Raw genomic sequence first — 19,387 nt, 5'->3', positions numbered from 1 at the left:
CCCGCCCGCAGCCCCGCCCCTGCCTCGCCCGCGGCCCCGCCCCTGCCCCGCCCCCGGCCCGCATTCAGGAGCGCAGAGCCGGGACCCGTGTGAGCCCGCAGGCGGTTATTAGCGGCGGCAGCGCCCCCAGGGCCCCGCGGCAGCCCCAGCCCTCCCGGAGGCAGCGGGGTGCGGCTCCGGCCGCGGGGCAGGCGGCACCCCGGGCCCGCAGCAGCGCCCGGTCACTTCTTCTGAAGGAACTTCATTTTACTGCCTACGGAGAAAAAAGAAGGTCAGGACAACGCGAGCCGTCGGGCTGGGAACGTCCGAGGATGCCACCTCTGCCGGCAGACACGGCTGCCACCCCCTCAGCACGTTGTCAGCAACGACCAAAGTTAAGAAACGCGTTTTAGGCACTCTAAGATAGCAACTTCCACAAACTTTATCCAAGGATGCAAAGAAAAATCTTACAAAGTGTTTGGCGTCCCCTGAAGGGGCAAATGTAAACAAAAGGAACAGGAGCACACAAGGCAAAGAATGGGTTCTGCTCTCTCTTCCATGCAATTATTTGTTCAATAGCTAAATTTATTTTTTTAAAAAAAAAAAAAATATCAAGAAAAAGTAAGCGTGTCCCTTTACCAAGACTGCGAAGGATTTTGTTCATTCCAGTCTCTGGAATACTCTCCAAATACTCCAAGGCACAGACCTCAAAAAGGCCTAAAGAGGAAAAAAAAAAACAAACCACAAATCACTCACCTAGATGAGCTATTCCATCTTTGAGCATGTGGCATCTTACATCAGTGAGAAGGAGGTTATGAAAAGGAAATCATGCATGTAACGTAAGCTGGGGGATCAAGCCCAGAAAGGAGAGACATGCAAAAATTCTTTGCCTTGTAAGACGAATGCTGTTGAGCAATTAGAAGAGCATGGAGCTATTACGTACACCTAAATGCCAACAGGATAACTTGCCACAACAAAAGGCTTCTTCAAAGTCACATGTCATTATACTTTGAAAGTGAGTTTGCAAAACAAGAAAGTAAGATCAAACCTCACCTTTGACCACATTCCTACTTAGCTCTCGATCCTGTATGAACCCTGCAAACAGCTGTGTTTCCATGAAGAAGTGCAAGAAATGACGCACATTGCGTGACCCATGAGATTTACGGAATGGCTCCCGCTGAAACACCTGCTCCCCTTTCTCTGTGACATTCATGTGCAGGGAGTAGTGTCCAACGATCTCCACAAAGAACTGCACAAAAGCTTCGGAGACCAGGGAGTTAAGAGGCATGTCGCCTGTGAAGAGGACAACAGAGGAGAAATTTCCCTCTACATTCATCACTCTGGTTATTCCTCTTCTAAAAGAGCAGCAGCAGTCCCTTTTTAGGCTGGCTGTCTCGGACTGAAATTTCAGATGAGTGTTTCCTAGCAAAGAACACACAGCTCCAATGGTAAAATTGCTTTCCCATGTCAACCTGCTGCTGCAGCTGAGACAGGTTCCATTCTAAAGCTTTTCCAGTAGCTAAAGCATTCATAATTTCTTTTCCCCTGTCAAGTGAGTCTTCCCCCATCTAGGGTCTAACGAGGTGTGAGCTCGCAACAGCCTAAATTTAATTCTCTTAAAGAATTAGGCAAATTACAGAACACAAACCCACTGCACAATTAACTTCTGATAGGCATGGAATTACATAATTTGCCAATGCCATTCTCTCAAGCTACTCAATGCTTTTTAAAATTCTCGCACTTATTTATCTGACAGATTAAGTATAAAGCAGTTTAACTTTGAAAATGATCTGCCGGATCACCCTCCAAGTACAGAAACTTGCTACATTCTCTGTTTAAGAAAAACATTCTCTCTGCCACTTAAGAAAAATCAAAGAAAACTCCAAGCATGGGAACTGATGCACTTGGCCAAGGGAAACTAGAGCTCTACACTTACTGATTGTGAAAAGAGGAACAATTGCCAGGACACCAAACTTCTTTCTTACACATTCACAAGAAAGTTGTTTTGCATAAAATGACAGGAAAATAGCTTTATTATAAAAATATGTTTATTTCCATTTGCTCATGTTTACATCAACTCCATGAAAGCTGTAGAGATTTGCTAATGTGAAAAACACTTTTCCATAGAAGTACCTTGTGTGTCACTCTGCTCATGTGACAAGATTTGACTCCGTTCTTCCAAGATTTGTACAAGTGCAGCCTGGAGTTTATGAGGCAGGATCTCATCTTCATCTGATACCTAAAGAGAAAAATAGCCATGAAAGCGTTTTTGTGTTATGTCTGTCATCAGTAGAACCTTCTCATTGTGAACAATGAGATGAGAAACACTCATTACATGCCCAGAACAGTTAGAGTGAAGTTACTTTGTGATACGACACATCTTGGTGTGGACAATAAGTTTGTCTTGTAGCCACAGAAATGAAAGACTTTTGCTCAGCACCCTCCAACTACGTACTATTAGAGTCGCACACACAACTGGCCAACACAGAACAATGTGTGCTATATCCACAACACAGACTCAAGCTTATAAAACCATCAATAAAAACCACAAGAACAACAAAATTCTGTTGAGAAAATATGACAAGTCTCAACACCATGGTTAAAAAAACCTGATCCTTTAATACCTTTCTCCAGTTGCAGGCTGCAATGCAAAACAGAGCAGTAAGGCAAGGGAAAGGAGATGCAAATATCCTCCTGAACTAGCAATACCTCAGTCTGTTTATAGCTACTTGTCTGGTGATGTAGAAGCACATTATGTAAAGTTCAGCAGAGAACCGCAACTGAACTGCAATTAATTTGCCTCCTAGACTATCACTGCTGGGAAAAAAAAAAAAACAAACCAAAACAGAACCAAAACCAACAAACACACCCCAGCTAGACAAGAGGAGAAAGCCCTGTAGAGAACAAGCACAGAGAAGGACAGCCAGAAAGCAGCAAAGAATCTTAGTGGTCCAGTTCAAATAATGAACCAAGTATCTGTTTTTAAATTCAGCTCAGATAAGAAGCATCTTTGGCTTCGCAGAGCTCTGTACCTCATGCAACCTCAATCTTGCAAGAAAGATTTGTAAGCCTGTTCTGTTCTCTACTGACCAAAAAGGAATGCAAGATATTTCTTTAGCCACTGGAGTCTACATATGAATACTAGCTTTTGCTGATTTCTTGTTTTCATTTTCTTTCACTGATGCCTTTTCCTGGCATATAACCACGAGTGACTGGTATCGTTATTTCACTCACCTCTTGCAAGAACTTGTCAGCACAAAGATCAACAACCAGAACCTGGGGAAAGATGTACAAAACACACTGACTTTTAGAACCAGGTACGTTGCTGGACAGAAAAAAAAACCCACTTTTTTTGTTTTCTGGTTGTTTTTTTTTTTTTTTTACATGTCCCCAGTGGCAGGGGATGTCACACACAAAATACAAGTTTTGCATAACTGAAGCCTGTCTATAAGAATAGTGAATATTATTTATCTTTGATAAAGATGGAACACCCTGACATGTATCTGGCAAGTTCACCAACTGTCTCAGAGAAGTTTAATTTATATTAAGACAGATCCAAATCCACAGAGATTATTCCAGAGAGGTCAGCCTCATACCACTGACATTGTCCCTCCACTGTGCTTCACCCAATTCTCACCTCTTCTATGGGCAGGTCCTGGAGCTGTGGTAACGAGCAGGAAAGAATGCCAATTAAGAATGGGGTTGGAGAGCACGCAATATCAATCATAGAAGTTGGTAGCACTGGTACATAGGTGTGTTGCTAAGTGAAGGGATAAAGCGTTGCAACTGCGGCATGGCCACATTTAGACAGAGTGCTAGAAAGGTAAGAGGAGCAGAGTGGATTGTCAATGTCTCATTCAGTACTCAGCTACAGACACAGGTTAGAAATGCTCAGGGAAAATTCACATACATTGTTTATGCATCAGCAGAAGCCCCATGCATCCACTTCTAAAGTCAGTTATGGGGAGCTAGGAATAGCATCATCCCGGACTAAAGAGGTAAAGGAAACATTCCCTTATCTCCTCTTAGGTAAATAGCATACTCTGAATTCTACGCATGCACATGTTGTGTGGAAAGTCTGCAGAAAGCTTTTAAATGTAACTATTTACAAAAAGTTAGACAAGCTGGCACATGAAACAGGCACAAACGCAGAAGAAAAAATAGTATCCCTCAGAAAGAACTAGTCCCTCAGACTCAGTTTTTTTACCTTAAGTTGTCAGCAACAAAGATCACCCTCCTTTCCAGCAGGAGAGAGGCAAAGACACGGATCACATGCGAGACACTCAGACACTTAAACAGGCATTCGAAGTCAACATGTTCGAGTCGGGAATCCAGCGGACGGCAGAGTTCGACCACCTGAGAGGCAAGCAGAGATGCAGAGCGCTGGAGGAGAAAGCCCCAGCACAGCATCAGGCTGGACGAGGGGCAGCCTGGCTGGGGCGCAGGGCTGGTGGAGCCCCGCGGCCTGGGCAGCCAGCGTAGGACACCGCAGGGGAACTCCAAGCAGCTCCTCCTTAAAAAGCAGGGAATCACTTCTGCGGTAGAGGATGCAACTGGAAGCCCGTTTCTGCGACAGTCTCCCTTCGGACTCTAGGACATAATCTTCAGACCAATTGTTCACAGATGGCATCACTCTACAGGGCAGTTTGCAAAGTGCCCCTACACCCCAGAGACACCATCGAGGCAGGAAAGCCAGTCCTGACTCCCGTTACCTCATTTCCTGCTCCTGGCAGGAAACTCCTCACAGTAATCGTGCGTCCAGGAGCAGGGAACGGCGCCTCCATTACACTGCGCATAAATGGGTGTACGACGGCTGGGGACATCTCTCGCCTCTTCTCCGCTTCATCTAAAATCTGCAAGAAAATACATCGGATGTTGGTTCAATGCCTGCAGGTGAGCCAGAGGAGACACAAGCCTCTGTCAAAGCATCCCGTGCCGTAGCTACATGTGAAGGCTCCAACACAGACACACAGCCCTCTCCCCCCTCGCTTGGGATCCCTATGGAAGGTCCTCTCAAATGTCTGAACAAATGGGAACAGATACCTGTGTGTACAACTCTCCATTCTCAAATCCAGTCTCCGGCTACTGCAACGAAATGTCTTGTATGGGGTAATCAAATTCTCATAACCAGTCACAGGAGTGAGAAGAGCAACAGCCCATCCTCCTCCCCAAGAAATCTTTCTGAAATGCTTGTTCTAGAAACTCTGTGCTCTAGTGATTAGAAATCAGCTTTCATCATAAGCTTGCCTCCATATTATTCTGCAATAGCTGCCCTTTACCTGCAATAGCTTTCTCCAGTCTTTACCTCTTTATCTACCCTCCTCATGGTGCTAGGAGAAACAAGCCGAGATTTCCCCTCCCTGCCCTTAAACTGATTTTCCATTTCCAAGTCACAGAAGAGGAGAATGAAGGGGCACCATCAGTAGTATCAGGTATTAAAAGCCACTTCCTGACAAGAATTTGCTGAAGGAACAGTCGTCTGTGTATTGACTGGCAAGTCTTAGCACTAGTATCGATTTATTTGCCCTGTCAAAGCAAAGGCGGCAAGGAAGCACCACTCTCCCGGGATGAGTTACAATCGCTAAGCAATTCCAGACTGGATGGAAGCATCCAGTTACTCTCTGGAGCCTGCAGGCTGTCAGAGACTCAAGTCTAATAAGAAGAAACAGGCTCTCCCCACTTCACCTTGGAGAAGAGGTTGAAGCAGCCCAGGCGGCTCACGATGCAGTACACCTCAGGAAGGCGCTTCCCTTTCCCTTCTGGCTGAAAGGCAACAGGAACAGTTATGCTGAGAACAGGGGTGCAATGAAGAACCTAGCACCTGCACTCTAGCTGATTCACAGAATTCCTTCTGCTCTAGTTCCCTCTACACTTCTGACTTAAAAGATTCCTGAGGAACGACCAGTTCCAGAAGCTGTTTTTCATACCCCAAGCCCATTTCACTGTGTTGCTGGGCATCACCATGCTGATAACCTCACCAGCAGCACAGCCACTACGTAACCCACAAAGGAAATTACTGCTGATTCACGGCCTGCATTGGACTGTGCATTCACCAATGCTTTCTTTACGCTCCACCAAATACACAGATGCTTACCAGGAGCTTCTTGCAGTACCCAAACCAACAGCTGCCATCCTCACTCATCAACACAAAAGAAAATGTTTCACTGGGGAATCAAAGAACAGTTAGGGTTAAATTCACCATGCAGTTCAGAGACTGACAAACAAGGCACACAAACTACAAGCCATTCTCTTCCTGGTCATGCTGAATACCCCCTGCTGTGGTTAGCAAGCTACTTCAGGCTCTATTCAGTGTAAAAACCTGCAGCCCATGGACCCTCATTGAACTACTACATCTCTTCCTTCCCAGCTGCTTCTCCATTCTGCGAAGGAGCAAGAGAAGCACTTGCAAGCCCCAGGAACTGGCCTTGAACAGACATTAGAAACTTCCTTCTTAAAGGAAAGACGGCACTTGGGCAGAAGCAGCACTTCTGAGTCCACCTCCATATCTCATCTTCCCCTGTCACAGGGGTCAGGGATTCAGCCTTTCCCATCCTTCCTTGCTCTGGCTGCAGTTCCTCTCGTCCAGTAAACTGGCACATACCTATGCTTTCCGCATTGCTTGTTTCAGGCATGAGTATTCAAAAACAGGTCTTTACCTTTTAAGGTCTGATGCAGGAAACCAGTCTTTGGGATCTGGAAAGCAGAATTTGGGAATGACCTTTAGCATCTCTTCAGTATCCTTTGACTGTCTGAAGGGATGTTCAGGCTGGAGGGACAACACATGCATTTGAAGTCACTGAAGTGTGGTGCACAGCTGTGGCATTTAAAACAATGGCAGACAGTATCTGCCCGACACTTCCAAACCCTGAACCATCAGATCGCTAATGCACAAGTCTAGGAGAACATATTCCGACCACAACAGATTCCCAGCTCCCTCTTGCATTATTTCCTGCTGATTAGACCTTTGTAAAATTACCCAGCTGGCCAAGTTTGTTGGGGAATGAAGCTCGAACCAAATGATGGTTGTGTCAGCTTGCCTCAGTTCTGTTCCTAGGAGATGTGAAGACACTAAGAGGAACAGGAATGTGTTCAGCTTGTGATGCGCAGATCACTCATAATTCAATTGTGAAAACAGTGCATCTGAATCACATGTTCCAGTTACCACGTGTGGGCTGAAGTCAAATCCCACAGGACAACTTTCCATGCTAAGAACTGCTCAGAACGGGCAAAAAGAAGGTTTTCAAATAAGAGAGATCACATTTAAGTAGGAAATGCACCCCTGAGAAGAGGAAAGTTTATTGCATAAAGCAGATTTTAGACACTGTACTCTCAGTCTAGGCCATTCCAACGTCCTAAGCTGTGACAGCATGAAGGAGCAGTTAGGAAAACAGCACAGCACTTTCACAGACTAACAGTTGGACAAAAGCTTTGATGTCCTTGGGAAGGCAACCCAAGGAAGAGAGTGACAAGCAGATTACTTGGAAGCAAGGCTATTTTTAGAAGGGAGGCAAATCTGTAATCAGAACACCTCCGTAATTGCTGGGCAATGTTTCCTGCAAAATCCCAGCATGACAGACTGTCCTGCGTAAAGTCACTCACCACAACACTTTAATGTGAGCAGAGGATAAATAGACATCAAGAAAATAATTAATTTAGTGCATTTATAAAGACCAGTAAAGAGCCACATGGTACAGTTGGGTCTGATTGTCTGCTAGGGCAGCAGGAAAAGAACAATGCACTGCCCTTCCCAAAGGCAATGAACAGATTGAGAGGTTGCACCAGGGAAAAGCTAAATCTGGTTACATTCCTTTCTTCCTCCTAACACCCTAAAGTTTGGACTTTTAGCAGATATTATTTACGTATTTTCAGTTTAGTCACTAAATTAAGGCTGTGCACTCTTTCTGGCTGTAGTCCCTTATTTATTTTGGGAATCTAAAATTTACACATTTAAGACACTAAAAGTTATTTTGAACACAATCCCTTATGCAGCTGGACACTATGGGTGCTACTGGAGACCCACATAACTTCCCTTAATGAATCTGACATCTCCTTCTCCTATTTGGATGACATGCAGACTCCTTAATAATCTCCGGCTTACTCCTGATAGCACAGCTAGAATTATTAGTTTTGTTCTGTTTTTTAGTGGAAGGCAGCAGGTGCAAGCTTAGACAGAAACAACTGAATATGCATCACAATCTGGAACCACAGAAGCAAGCATCAAGGCTCTAGTCTCTTAGCTTCACAGTAACTACTGTGTACACCGAGTCATCATTCGGAGTCACACACAGACCTTGTCATCCATTTGGGCTGCACAGACAGAAAGCAATCTCATTTCAAATGGTTTGTTCTAGCTACAGTACTTTTAACTTCCACAGTTCTCCTCTGCTTTTTGAGGACTAGTACACAGGGCTTTGCCTCTTTTTTTTTTTTTTTTTTTTTTTCCCAGAACAGTATAAATAAGAATAAAAGCCCTGGAATTCTAGTTCCTGTGCACCATCACACAAACTACTTCACTCCTTGTTTATACATCTCAGACTACCAGGATGAGGTCATGCCAGCTTTGGGAACAGTGCACTGCGCTCTCTTTCCTCTCCTGCAGGCTGCCTCAGCAGTGTATCACAATACAGTGTGGCTTTATGATATTTCCAGACAATTAGAATTAGAGTAGGAGCCTTCCTAGTTCCAAAAAAAAAAAAAAAACCAGTGAACTTATAATCAAGACAGACATTCAACAACTGCCCAGTGCTACACATTAGGTCTGTAACAGAGCAAGGTCCTTCATATTCCAAGCCTGTATCCTAGCCAGTGGGCCAGCTTTACTAGTATAGAGTTTAGGAAAGGATACACACTGTGAGAGGAAATAAACAGCTGCTGAGTGTGTTTTATGGGCAGGCTTCTACACAGCTCCTACCTTGCTGGGAAACTGCTGTATGATCTGTGGTGTGTACGTCATCTCAGATGCCTTCTTGTGCAGCGACACAAGCACAAACAGCTCAAACAGCCGCTGCTCCTGAAGCTCTATCAAATCCCTCTCCAAAGTCTGGTAGTGCGGGTTCCTCTTGGAGGCTGACTGCACCTGCAGCAGGCACCTGCACCGACCTGAAGAAAGGAACAAATCCAAAACCAGCCTGTGGCTATCACTGCCCCACACCTACAGGTCACAGAAGAGCACTTGTCACCACCTTTAGAAGGGGGAAAAGAGACGGGTGCATTTGCCTCACTGCATTCTACAGGGCTTGGACTCCTCCATCAGCTCCTCAAGCACAGAGCTCTTCCAGATAGGGGAGCACTGGCCTTGCAGCAGCTCTGCAAATCTGACAGCTTTCATTCTCCTGCTGTCCTGACATTCTTTTCACACACCTCAGAGTGACATGCCCTGGTAATGATGAGGGAAGCCCAACTGTAAGACGCAGCCCAGCTTCACCAGTTCAGTAATTGCCAGGCCTCAGGCAGCTACTCTGTAAAGAAGCATGGGCATTCAAGAGAGGCAGAGCCAGTTTCCTGGCCAAGAAAACTCCAGGCTGGGATGTCTTGACAGGCAGTACAGACTCACAAACACAGGCACAGCACTCTGATGTAAGAAATTCCTGTGGCCCAGGCACCATGACACATTCTGGACACTTTGGAAACAATACTTAAATCAGGCAGGTGACTCAGTCACTGTATTTCTGCAGAGACTCTTCACTCTCCATTGCTCTCCTTTACATAAAAAGCACTATTTGCTCCAAGTTAAGGCCTTTTGTATGCTTCCCTCCAAGTAAATGAAACATCTAAAACAATCCCATTGGTCCTTTTAGCTAGATACTTGCTTAGAGACATGACAGAGTCACTCACCAGGGCTGCTGGCGAAGCATTACCATTTCACATTCAAACCTTACCAGCATAGAAACTAAGATCTCTTTGGCCCTTTCCATGCCAGCTAAAACCAAGTAGGTACTTCAAAACTGTAGTTTGGGCCTCTGATCAAACTCAGGACTGTGGAATCAGACAAATAACCAAGCGACTTCTCCCCAGAGGAAAGGGCATTTCACAACAGTAACACATATAAAACAGAACCAAGGGAAGGACGTAGGGAGAAAATAACCCCAAGCAGCAAAGGCCATCCAGGGACAATCTCCTGCAAGTGTGATTCTACCAACCCAAAAATGAATATACTTCTCATGACTGGTAAGTTAATGGCATTAAACCTCAAGGGCTCAGGAGAAGTGGCAGAAATAGAGGCTGATTTGTCACAGCAACAGCTCCCAACCTCGGCCATGCTGCCTCTTAGATGCTCTCTTTGAGACTCTATGATTCTATGATTCTTCCTCTGTCTCGGCAGAAGTCACAACTAGTCAGTGTGCTTATCCCATTAGAGCCTTAGCCAAGTGTGTAGTGCTATGGGGACAGGGCCAGCCCTTGTGATTCACTCACTTTTTGGCTGATTTTCCATATCACTTTCATTCCCACTGGTTTCACCTGAAACACACATAGTTTTCACTTGTTAGCCATGCAGAAGTAAGACAGGCAACACCCAAAGTTGGGCAAGAGAGAGAACTTGAGACTCATCAGACCAACATCACTCAGGGCTGTCCACTTACCCTGCTCAAAGCAAATAACAGCCGGCACTGGCAAATGTGCTACAACAGTAAATTTGCTATCAAGTTTACTGTTTGCAGTAAACCACCTGTAGATCAGCTGAACACAGGCAAAGACCAGAAACCAGGTGGTTATTTGACACTCTTATACAAGTTAACAGAGTCACTGAACAGAATATATTATAAGTAAAGACTATACCATGGCTACAAATTCAGAAGAACACAAGAATATAACTTTAGAGGCACAAAAGTGATGGGTGGAATAGTCAGAGGTAGCTCTCGTGCCATCTGATTTTGTGGAAATTTTGGGATTTGTTCTGCTTTTTTGAAAAAGCACTTTTAACCAGTAGCCCAGCTCCTCAGGCTGAGATCATAGCAGAATCTTCCATTTGCGACAGTGTTAAACTTGGGTTAGGCAAGTGTTCCCAATCGTCGAGGTGCTGAAAGCTCAACAATTCCAGCTGCAAGACATGGGGTTTGGCACTGAGTCAGCCCAGCATGGGCTGCAGGAGGTGGTCCTGCCTGGCCTGCTAGCAGTACCCCGGGATACTCAAAAGGTTTATAGCAAAGAGAATGGTGCTGGAGACCTCTGTACCTTTCATTGGAGGCACTTCTCTCCCAGCAGGACTGAGCAACTTCACCCTCTTCTTTCCACGCTTAGAATCAAAGATCTCCTGTATTTTTAGCACCAGCTGAAATCCAAAGCATAAGCAGAGGTTAATGTGGGTGTCCAGAAAAGGGTCCAGGTGCCAACAGGACTGCAGCCCAACAGCTATCATCTAGCACCGCAACACTTGGGAAAGGCTGCCCGAGTCCTGCCAGGGACCCTGGCTCAGAGACTGCTTGCCAGAGTACTTTTAGCACAGCTCACTGGATAATGAATGAGCACAGAATTTCTGCCACAAGAGAGAGATTATTGTCAGCACAACTCAAAGCTGACACCAAACTGTACAAGCATTCTGGAAGTTATCATACTTTGCTTACCAAACAGACAGCAGAAGCGGCAAACTGTCTGGCATCAGATCTCCATTTTCTATTAGAGAGGCCAACTGCAAAGGCACTTGCAAGAATATCTTATAAGCCCTCCACCACAAAGGTCTCTGAACTCCGCCTGCTCTCAAGCATCCCAATTCTTTCCAAGCCCAGAAAAAGCAGAGCTCTCGCAATGTAGCTTGGCGTTTGTTTTTTGTTTGTTTTGCTTTTTAAGTTTGCTGCTGTAGTGGGATGTCAGACAGCTAGAGTAAGTTCTCCAAAGCATGTCAGGCACAGAACAAGGCTGCTCTAAGCACAGTCCTTTCCCAAAGTAGTTTGCTAAAATTAAAGGATTATGTACTTTCATTTTGCATAGGTGAAGACACACAGTGGGACAGAATAACAGGTCTATGCTGCAGGGACACAACAGACCTGGTCCACTGGAAGAAAAAAAGCAGAAAAACACCATAACCCAGTGCGGACTAAGCTACAGACATGAAAGAAGGGTCAGCATTTAGACACTCCTCCTTCCACTCATCACAAGGGCCTTAAAACCAAACTCCTAATGCTTTCGGTCACTTGTCACTCTGTCACATGCCCCTCTGGACTCCCCCCTCAGCTGACAGGTATACAACTGCTGCGGGTGGCTCCTTGATTCTGCATGTCAAAGACAGCTATCACTTCATTGTGAAGAAGAATTTAGGCTGAAGGCAGCGAGCAGGTCAAGTTCATTCTTGCCTCAAGAATTCATTAAATGCTCCCACTGAATGTAGGAGGGTGGGGCCCACCCATTTGTCACCACAAATACTGCATGAAAAGGAAGATATTCAGTGAGAGAACCTGTTTTTCAGCTCAAGCCTTTATCCCCAGCTCAGCAAACTAGGCTTAGACTCTTCTCCTTTTCAGATCTATTTCTCCCCGTTTTCTGCATTCCACCAAGTCCTCCTAGCACGATGAAGCTGCAAGGAAGAAAACAGCCCACAGCAGAAAGCAGTGCTTCTCCTGCAAAATCTGCCTTCTTTCCCCTCTACCATCCAGCCTAACTAGAGGATTTCCATTTCTGTTCTGATTTTTGTGCAGTTGAGTCACCAGTGAAAGATACTGGGTGTGTTTAAGGCAGCTATGTGTTTCTTAAGCAACAAGGAAGTTTTTTCTTTTTAGACTCCCATCCTTTCCTCAATCTCTCCAGCAATCTTGGCTCAGTTCCTTGTGAGCAAGAGTAAAGTATGCTTCCTGCATGTAAATTGTTACCAGATTTTTGGAATAGGTTTGCTTTTGGAGAATGCTTTACTTGCCCCCTCTAAATGAAAGATACTCTCCATCACAGCATTTTTATAATCTTGCCATCTCCTTCCTGATTTTCCAGGCCTACAGTTTGTTGAAAAACACATACAGAAGTTGGCTGTTACTCTAAAGTACTTAACGTTTGAAAAGTATTTTGCAGCTGTCCAACCTAACCCGTGACACCAACTCTACCTCACAGTCTTGTGCAATTTGAGCAAATACATCAAATTTTCACAAGAAATAAAGACCTGCAGAAGTTAAATGATTTTACCATGGCAAAAGTAAGTTGTTGCCACTACCACAAGTTGAATGTGAGTCCTGTGCCCAAAGCGCTGCTATAGTGGTAGTTGCAGCTGTCCTTCTAGAGCACATGCTGCATTCTGTCACTGAGGGACATGAGCTGCTAACCAATACTAGTATCTAGAAAGATTCCCAACACATCAAATGAGAATTACAACCGAGTTCTCTATTTTGAAGGTGGACTAAAAGCCTTTCTCACTTACTTTGCCCTCAGAAGCATATCTGCCTCTGCACACAGGCAGGAGGGAGTGGCCAGAGACAGCAGAGGGTAAAACTGTATGAAGGCTTTGTTAAATGAGCTTATCCCTAAAAGCTGCTCTTCACCTTTAGACTACGAAACAGCTGCAAGGGTATGTTCCTGATGGCAAGTCAAGAACTCCAAGCCAATAGGCCAAGTAACCAAGGACCCAGCCGCTCCCCATGGCAGCCTCACACTGTCAGCCATTTAACAACTCAGCACCTCCAGTGAGAACCTAAGGGTCAGTCTGAGAAGTCATCAGGAACAAGGGACAGGTACACACAATTGTACAGAGATGGCCTGTTAGCTCACAGAGAGCTTCCTTGCATTCCTGCACGGCATTCATCACAAAACCAGCACCGTTATACTTCATGGAAGCATTGGGAACAAGGCTTAAATGACAAAGCAAGAGGAAGAGCTACTATTCACACATAGCACTCTGTTTGCAGATTCTTGGCCAACAAAACCACCCTGCCTCAGCTAGAACCGGTGTTTTTTGATCCCTGAACACCTGCCCTGCTACCTGCAGGGGAAACACTTCGAGCAGGGTCACTTTTCCACATGCACAGCAGTGCTAACCAGCATTCACCTGCCAGACACCTAGCTCCATGACCACTTACAGAGAGCTTAGAAGGTGCTAGACAAAGCAGCAAGAGTTTGAAATGCCATGCAAGAAGCCATGTTTCATGCTTAAATCTCACCCAGGGCGAGTTCTTTCTCCTGCTAGCAGCCTCTACTACTCGGAACAGCTTCCACTCCGTCAGTGTGACAGGCAAGGTTGTGTCCTTTACCATTTTCCCTTGGAAACTTGTCTGGGAGGGCTTTAGCTCAAGAGTCTTGAGACTGAGGAAGGGAAGTTTTAGGGGAGGCTAGAAAACAGAATCAGAAGAGATGGTTAAGCATGGGATTAAGCTTTGGTCCAAGCTCAGAGTCAAAGGAGTCATATTACAAATGATAAACTTCCTGCAGCCTCCTGCTCTACCAAGCTCTCCATCCCACCCCCAACCCACATACTCTAGTATCTCATCAACACCCTCTTGTTCCTATTCTTTTCCTCCTTAACAGCTTAATCAACAGCCACTGCCATGGATGCTCATTACATTAATAACAAATAAAAAATTAAGGATAACCAATGACATAGCAGTGGGGAATGTGGGGCTGGGGAAGCACAAAATAGGGCCCTTGTGAGGATGATTCTCTGTAAACATGTGACAATTTAATCCCCTCACCCTACCTTGGGAGCCCTACTGGTGCTCCGGGGGGGTGGTAGCTTCCAGACAGATGGGACCTTCCACAGGGGTAAGGGCAGCACTCTGATATCTTCATAGGGGTTCTCTTTTGGAGGACCTGGAAAAAGCATTGGATGGGGGATTTATGAAAGGAGATAACGTCCTGCATTCTTGCAAGGGATGTAAGCAGGGAGAGTGTGCACTTGTCTGCCAAGCTTTAACACGGTTTTAAGATGCATTAGGTTCCCACCACTCAAAGACCCTTCTAACCCACTACCATCACCCTGGCAAACTGTACATGGACTCAGCAAAACAAAACACTTCTCCTGTTGCAGAGAAATGGTATTTGCTCCATTGCAAAGCAGCTAATTTGTTAGTTCACACTGATCTCTGTGCAGGACTCGAGGAAAGCATTTGAAGAGCTAATAAAGAAATCAGTTTAGCACAGGCCAATTCTAGCGACCTTTCATGACATCTGAAGTCAGGCTCTTCACATGCAGATAGTTACTAACATCAATAAAAAACCCCAGATGGAGAAGACCTTAAAAGTCACAGATCTGGAATGGGCCTCAGTGCATTCTCATCTTCATTCCTCCCTCCTCAGAAAATTTGCTACCCTTAAAGTGAGTGCATCACCCAGAAGCACATACAGATAATGTCCTCGTAGATGTTGTCTTCTGACTGTATGTAGAGGAGCCTGGATCCCGAGGTGCCACTTGTGTCTTCTTGAAGTCTGTGGGAGTTGGTGGTTGCCATCTGGTTGCAGAAGCCCTGGATGTCCTCAAACTCAAAAGATTTCCTGGAGGAAAACCAGTGTAACTTCCTCTAAAGGCACCTGCATGTACCAATGTGTTGCTGTCTCCAGTCCACACACAGCATGGTCCTCCTTGGGGCCATCAAGCACATGGATGCTCCACTCTGCACTCTCTGATTTCCAAGTGTCGAGGTTTAACCCCAGCCAGCAGCTCAGCCCCACACAGCCACTTGCTCCCTCCCTGCCAGTGGGATGGGGGAGAGAATTGGAAGAGGAAAAGTGAGAAAATACGTGGGTCGAGATAAAGACAGTTTAATAAGTAAAGCAAAAGCCGCGCACGCAAGCAAAGAAAATAAAGGATTTGTTCACAACTTCCCACCGGCAGGCAGGTGTTCAGCCCTCTCCAGGAAAGCAGGGCTCCATCACACGTAATGGTGACTTGGGAAGACAAACACCATCACTCTGAATGTGTCCCCTCCCTCCCTCCTTCTTCCCCTCATTTTTATTGCTGAGCACGACGTCCTATGGTCTGGCATATCCCTTCGGCCAGTTGGGGTCAGCTGTCCCGGCTGTATCCCCTCCCAACCTCTTGCCCACCCCCAGCCTGCTCGCTGGTGGGGTGGGGTGAGGAGCAGAAGAGCCCTGGGGCTGTGTAAGCACCCTCAGCAGTAACTACCACTGTTTTCAGCACAAATTCAAAACATAGCCCATACCAGCTACTACAAAGAAAATTAACTCTATCTCAGCCAAAACCAGCACAACAAGTGAGTCCTACTCACTCACTCTGGGAGATTTTTAAATTAAAAATGAAGTTGGATGCTCCACGGCCATGCACGCTTCAAGCAGGTATGGCAAGTCCCATTCTGTCACGGACACAAGAACCAAAACATGTTTTCCAGACTAAGCACTCGCAACAGTACTCAGAATTAGGGCACTGCTTTCTACTGGACCTCTCCTACTGCTCGTGCTAAGGGTGCTACCACATTTGTGAGTCTGCATTTTAATACACTTGGGCTCCATTTCAAAATCATGGCAGGTCACAAAGGATCTGGCAGGGATTTAGCCCATCATGATAAAATGTATTTATTGCTGCATGCTTTGCCACAGTAGAAGGTTTCAGGAGTCCTAGCCACAGCTGCAGCTATAACGCTCACAGTACTCCCTCGCACAGCTGCCCTAGGCAGCTCATCTGTAAGCAGAACTAGCATCAAGCTAGCTCAGAGGCTTTTTACTCTGTAAAGGGACCTACATAGAGGAAAGAGAGAAGAACAGCCAAACCTACTGCAACAGGGGTACCCACAGCTGACAGTGTCCAACTTTAAGCAGCAAGAAAACCTTTCACTCACAGGAAAGCCGGAACATTTAGCAGCCATACTGCCCCAAAAGAAAGCTGTTCTGTAACCCACAAATTGCAGCAGAGGACAAGCTGAGGGCAAGAAGCAGGCAGCACTCTCCCTGGGGCCACCATATTGGCACCCAACTCTGTTTTAAGGTGTGGGATTGACATCTGTTCTCAGCTTTTAGCCGCCTTTGCGAGATTATCGGCAGCAAAAGCAGCACATATGCAATACTAGAAAGGGGATACTTTCATCCAGAAATACCCTCTCCCCATCAACAGAGGCATCATCAGTACTAGCACCTCCACAAAGACATCGTGGCAAGCAAGCTATTTAAAGCCATCTAGAAACCGATTTAAGGGAACATGTTTCAGACATGAGAGATGAAACGATGTACCTCTGGGTTCTTCCTCTGATCCTCCTGGCTATTCTCTTCTCAGGATTGGTGGAGGATGACGCCAAGTCTCCTCCATGCTGCTTTTGCAGGGGAGCTTCCCTGGTAGCACTGGCATCACTACAGCTACTAGCACCCTTTTCTGCAAGATAGCGGAAAGTCCTATGGGGCTTGGGTGGTGGGGCAGCAGCTGACTCCTGCTTTTGCCCCTCAGCCTCAGAGCAAATGTTTTTCAAGCTCCTCTCTGCCCTGCAGAGAGAATCCACTCCTTTGGTTTTAAGGTCTCTTTCCGTGGAGCCACAGTTCCCTCGCTTCCTCTGAAGGTCCAAGGGAACTGGTGGGGCTTTGCCAGGCAGAAGGGGATCTACTCTCCTCCACAGAGCTTGTGAGGTACAGAAGTTCCCTGGGGGCAGTGTTGTCCCTTGGTCCAGGAAGCCTGCTTGCCACTCTCCTTTCTCCTTGGCCTGGGAAGCTAGGCTGCATGCACAGGGCTTGAGGTCACCACAGTCATCAGTCCGCAAGCAGCTCTGACCATCTTCCCTGAAGTCCAAACCCAGGCTCTTTGGATCTCTGGACCCAGTCTTTCTGGGCTCCTTTATGTGTTCTGGCTTCACTTTGGGCAGAGCATCGCAGCCAGGATCATACTTCACTCCAAAGTCCTTCAGCTGCTGTTTCTCCTTGCTAGAGCGAAGAGTTAGGGGAGCACCAGAATACAAACACAGCCTCCATAGGAGTATGGTGAATGCTTCTACTTTATTGTGAAACAGAGGTGCATTTATAGTCTACAGCAGGGTTCACGTGACATAAACAACAGTATCATCGGTCGAAGCGTTTTGTCCGCACGCCTTGACTCTAATAATGATTGGATACATGCAGCCAAGCACGCAATTGCCTTGGTTAGCCTTGTGGTTTCGAGCATCCTGCTTTAGTTCCTCCTTACTTGTTTATCTCTACATAACTTTCTAATTTCAGTGTGTTCAAGGACACACTGTCCTTCTTGAACCCTGGATTGTCCACACAGTCCCACAGCACTTTATGGCCTTGTTGTTCAAGAAACTCCTCTACACTAGAGCACCCTCGTGTCCTCCCCTCCCACTGGGAGAGCTTCTGTTTGATGTCACGGCAGTGGCTCCGGGAGAGGGTCTGCACAGCAGAGCGGGAGAAGCCGTCCACTGACCCTGCTGGGTGCATGGCAAGCGCCAACGTGCTTACAAACACTCCATCTCCAGCCTTGTCCAGGTCCACTTGTGTCCTGCACACACAAAGCTGGCATGAGACTCCAAGAGCCCCTGGGTGCTAGCTCTGCAAGGACTGCCCGCTAGTACAGCCTGTGGACAAAAAGAAGAAAAGAACCATCAGCTGAACTCCAACCATACATACCACCAGGCACTCCCGGCTGCTCTCTGGCAACTGCTGAAAAACATTCCTCCCCAAATCACATGTTCAAGACTGGCTTCCAGAGCACACTCCCCACAAAGCCCGTAGCACACATCTGGGAGGGCTAACAAAAAGAAGTAGAGGTCTCGCTGGCTTAAAAGCAAACAAAACACCACAACCGGAACAAAAAACAGCCAGGGATCCCAAGGGTCCAAACTCAAGGAAATTGTTTAATGGTACAGGGAACACAGCAGCACAGCCTGTCCGCAGCAGAGCCCTCAGCCAGCCCCTCTGCTGCTTGCTTGTACGGATGCAGGCCAGGCAGGAGCGCTCAGTTTCTCCTGATGCTCTGTACTGCTCAGAGCACCTCACGCGCCACACAGCCAAACCACTGCAGCACAATGCCTCTACCAGAGCTCTCAACACAGCAGAGACACAGCAAGATGCAAGATACCATGTCACCCCTATAGAAAGGGAACCACATCTACTTCTCCAGAGAGGCAGCAGCAGCAGGATGGCTGCTGCTTCATGCAGGAGGAATAGGACAGTTGTGATGACCAGAGAATAGCCCAACTGCACTCCTCCTCCCAGAAGTGCTCTCCTGCTGCACAACGCAAGGAAAAACCTGTCTGAGGAGAGTTCATGCCCCATGCACCAGGCTGGGTGTGGAGAGCCCCTACTGCAGTAGAGGCCCTCATCCTTCCCACCACTGATACCACACCTCAAATTCCAGGGCTCCAGCACTACTAGCTCTATCCCTGGCGTCGCTGATCTGCTTGGCAGAGGCATTTGCAGTGCAATCAAAAGAAAAGCACTGGCCTTGACAGACCTGCTTGATACGCTTAGTGAGAAAGCTCATTGATGTAGGACAGCCCAGGGGTCCCCAAGCAATTCAGTGAGGGCTTGGGCATACCTGGCACCAAGCCTCAGCTCTCTGCTGCACTTT

The 19,387-nt window shown here is 46.5% G+C and overlaps 1 protein-coding gene across 1 annotated transcript; it reads right to left on the bottom strand.

The window, feature by feature from the left end:
- Nucleotides 1-221: 221 nt before the first annotated feature.
- DENND2C (DENN domain containing 2C) lies at nt 222-18,325 on the bottom strand. Its single transcript, XM_086476643.1, is given in 18 exon segments — nt 222-253; nt 619-696; nt 1,033-1,272; nt 2,125-2,218; nt 3,214-3,255; nt 3,617-3,794; nt 4,187-4,335; nt 4,692-4,832; nt 5,665-5,742; nt 6,074-6,143; nt 6,636-6,745; nt 8,891-9,078; nt 10,393-10,437; nt 11,152-11,248; nt 14,585-14,697; nt 15,230-15,378; nt 17,068-17,745; nt 18,122-18,325. Coding segments are annotated over 18 exon segments (2,616 nt in total). The 5' UTR covers nt 18,256-18,325.
- Nucleotides 18,326-19,387: the final 1,062 nt, after the last annotated feature.

The sequence above is a fragment of the Leptosomus discolor genome, chromosome 21 (genome assembly GCF_034619465.1).
Source record: "Leptosomus discolor isolate bLepDis1 chromosome 21, bLepDis1.hap2, whole genome shotgun sequence".
Classification (NCBI taxonomy): domain Eukaryota; kingdom Metazoa; phylum Chordata; class Aves; order Leptosomiformes; family Leptosomidae; genus Leptosomus; species Leptosomus discolor.
The sequence above is the reverse complement of the archived record's forward strand: the minus strand, read 5'-3'. Positions and strand labels throughout refer to the sequence as shown.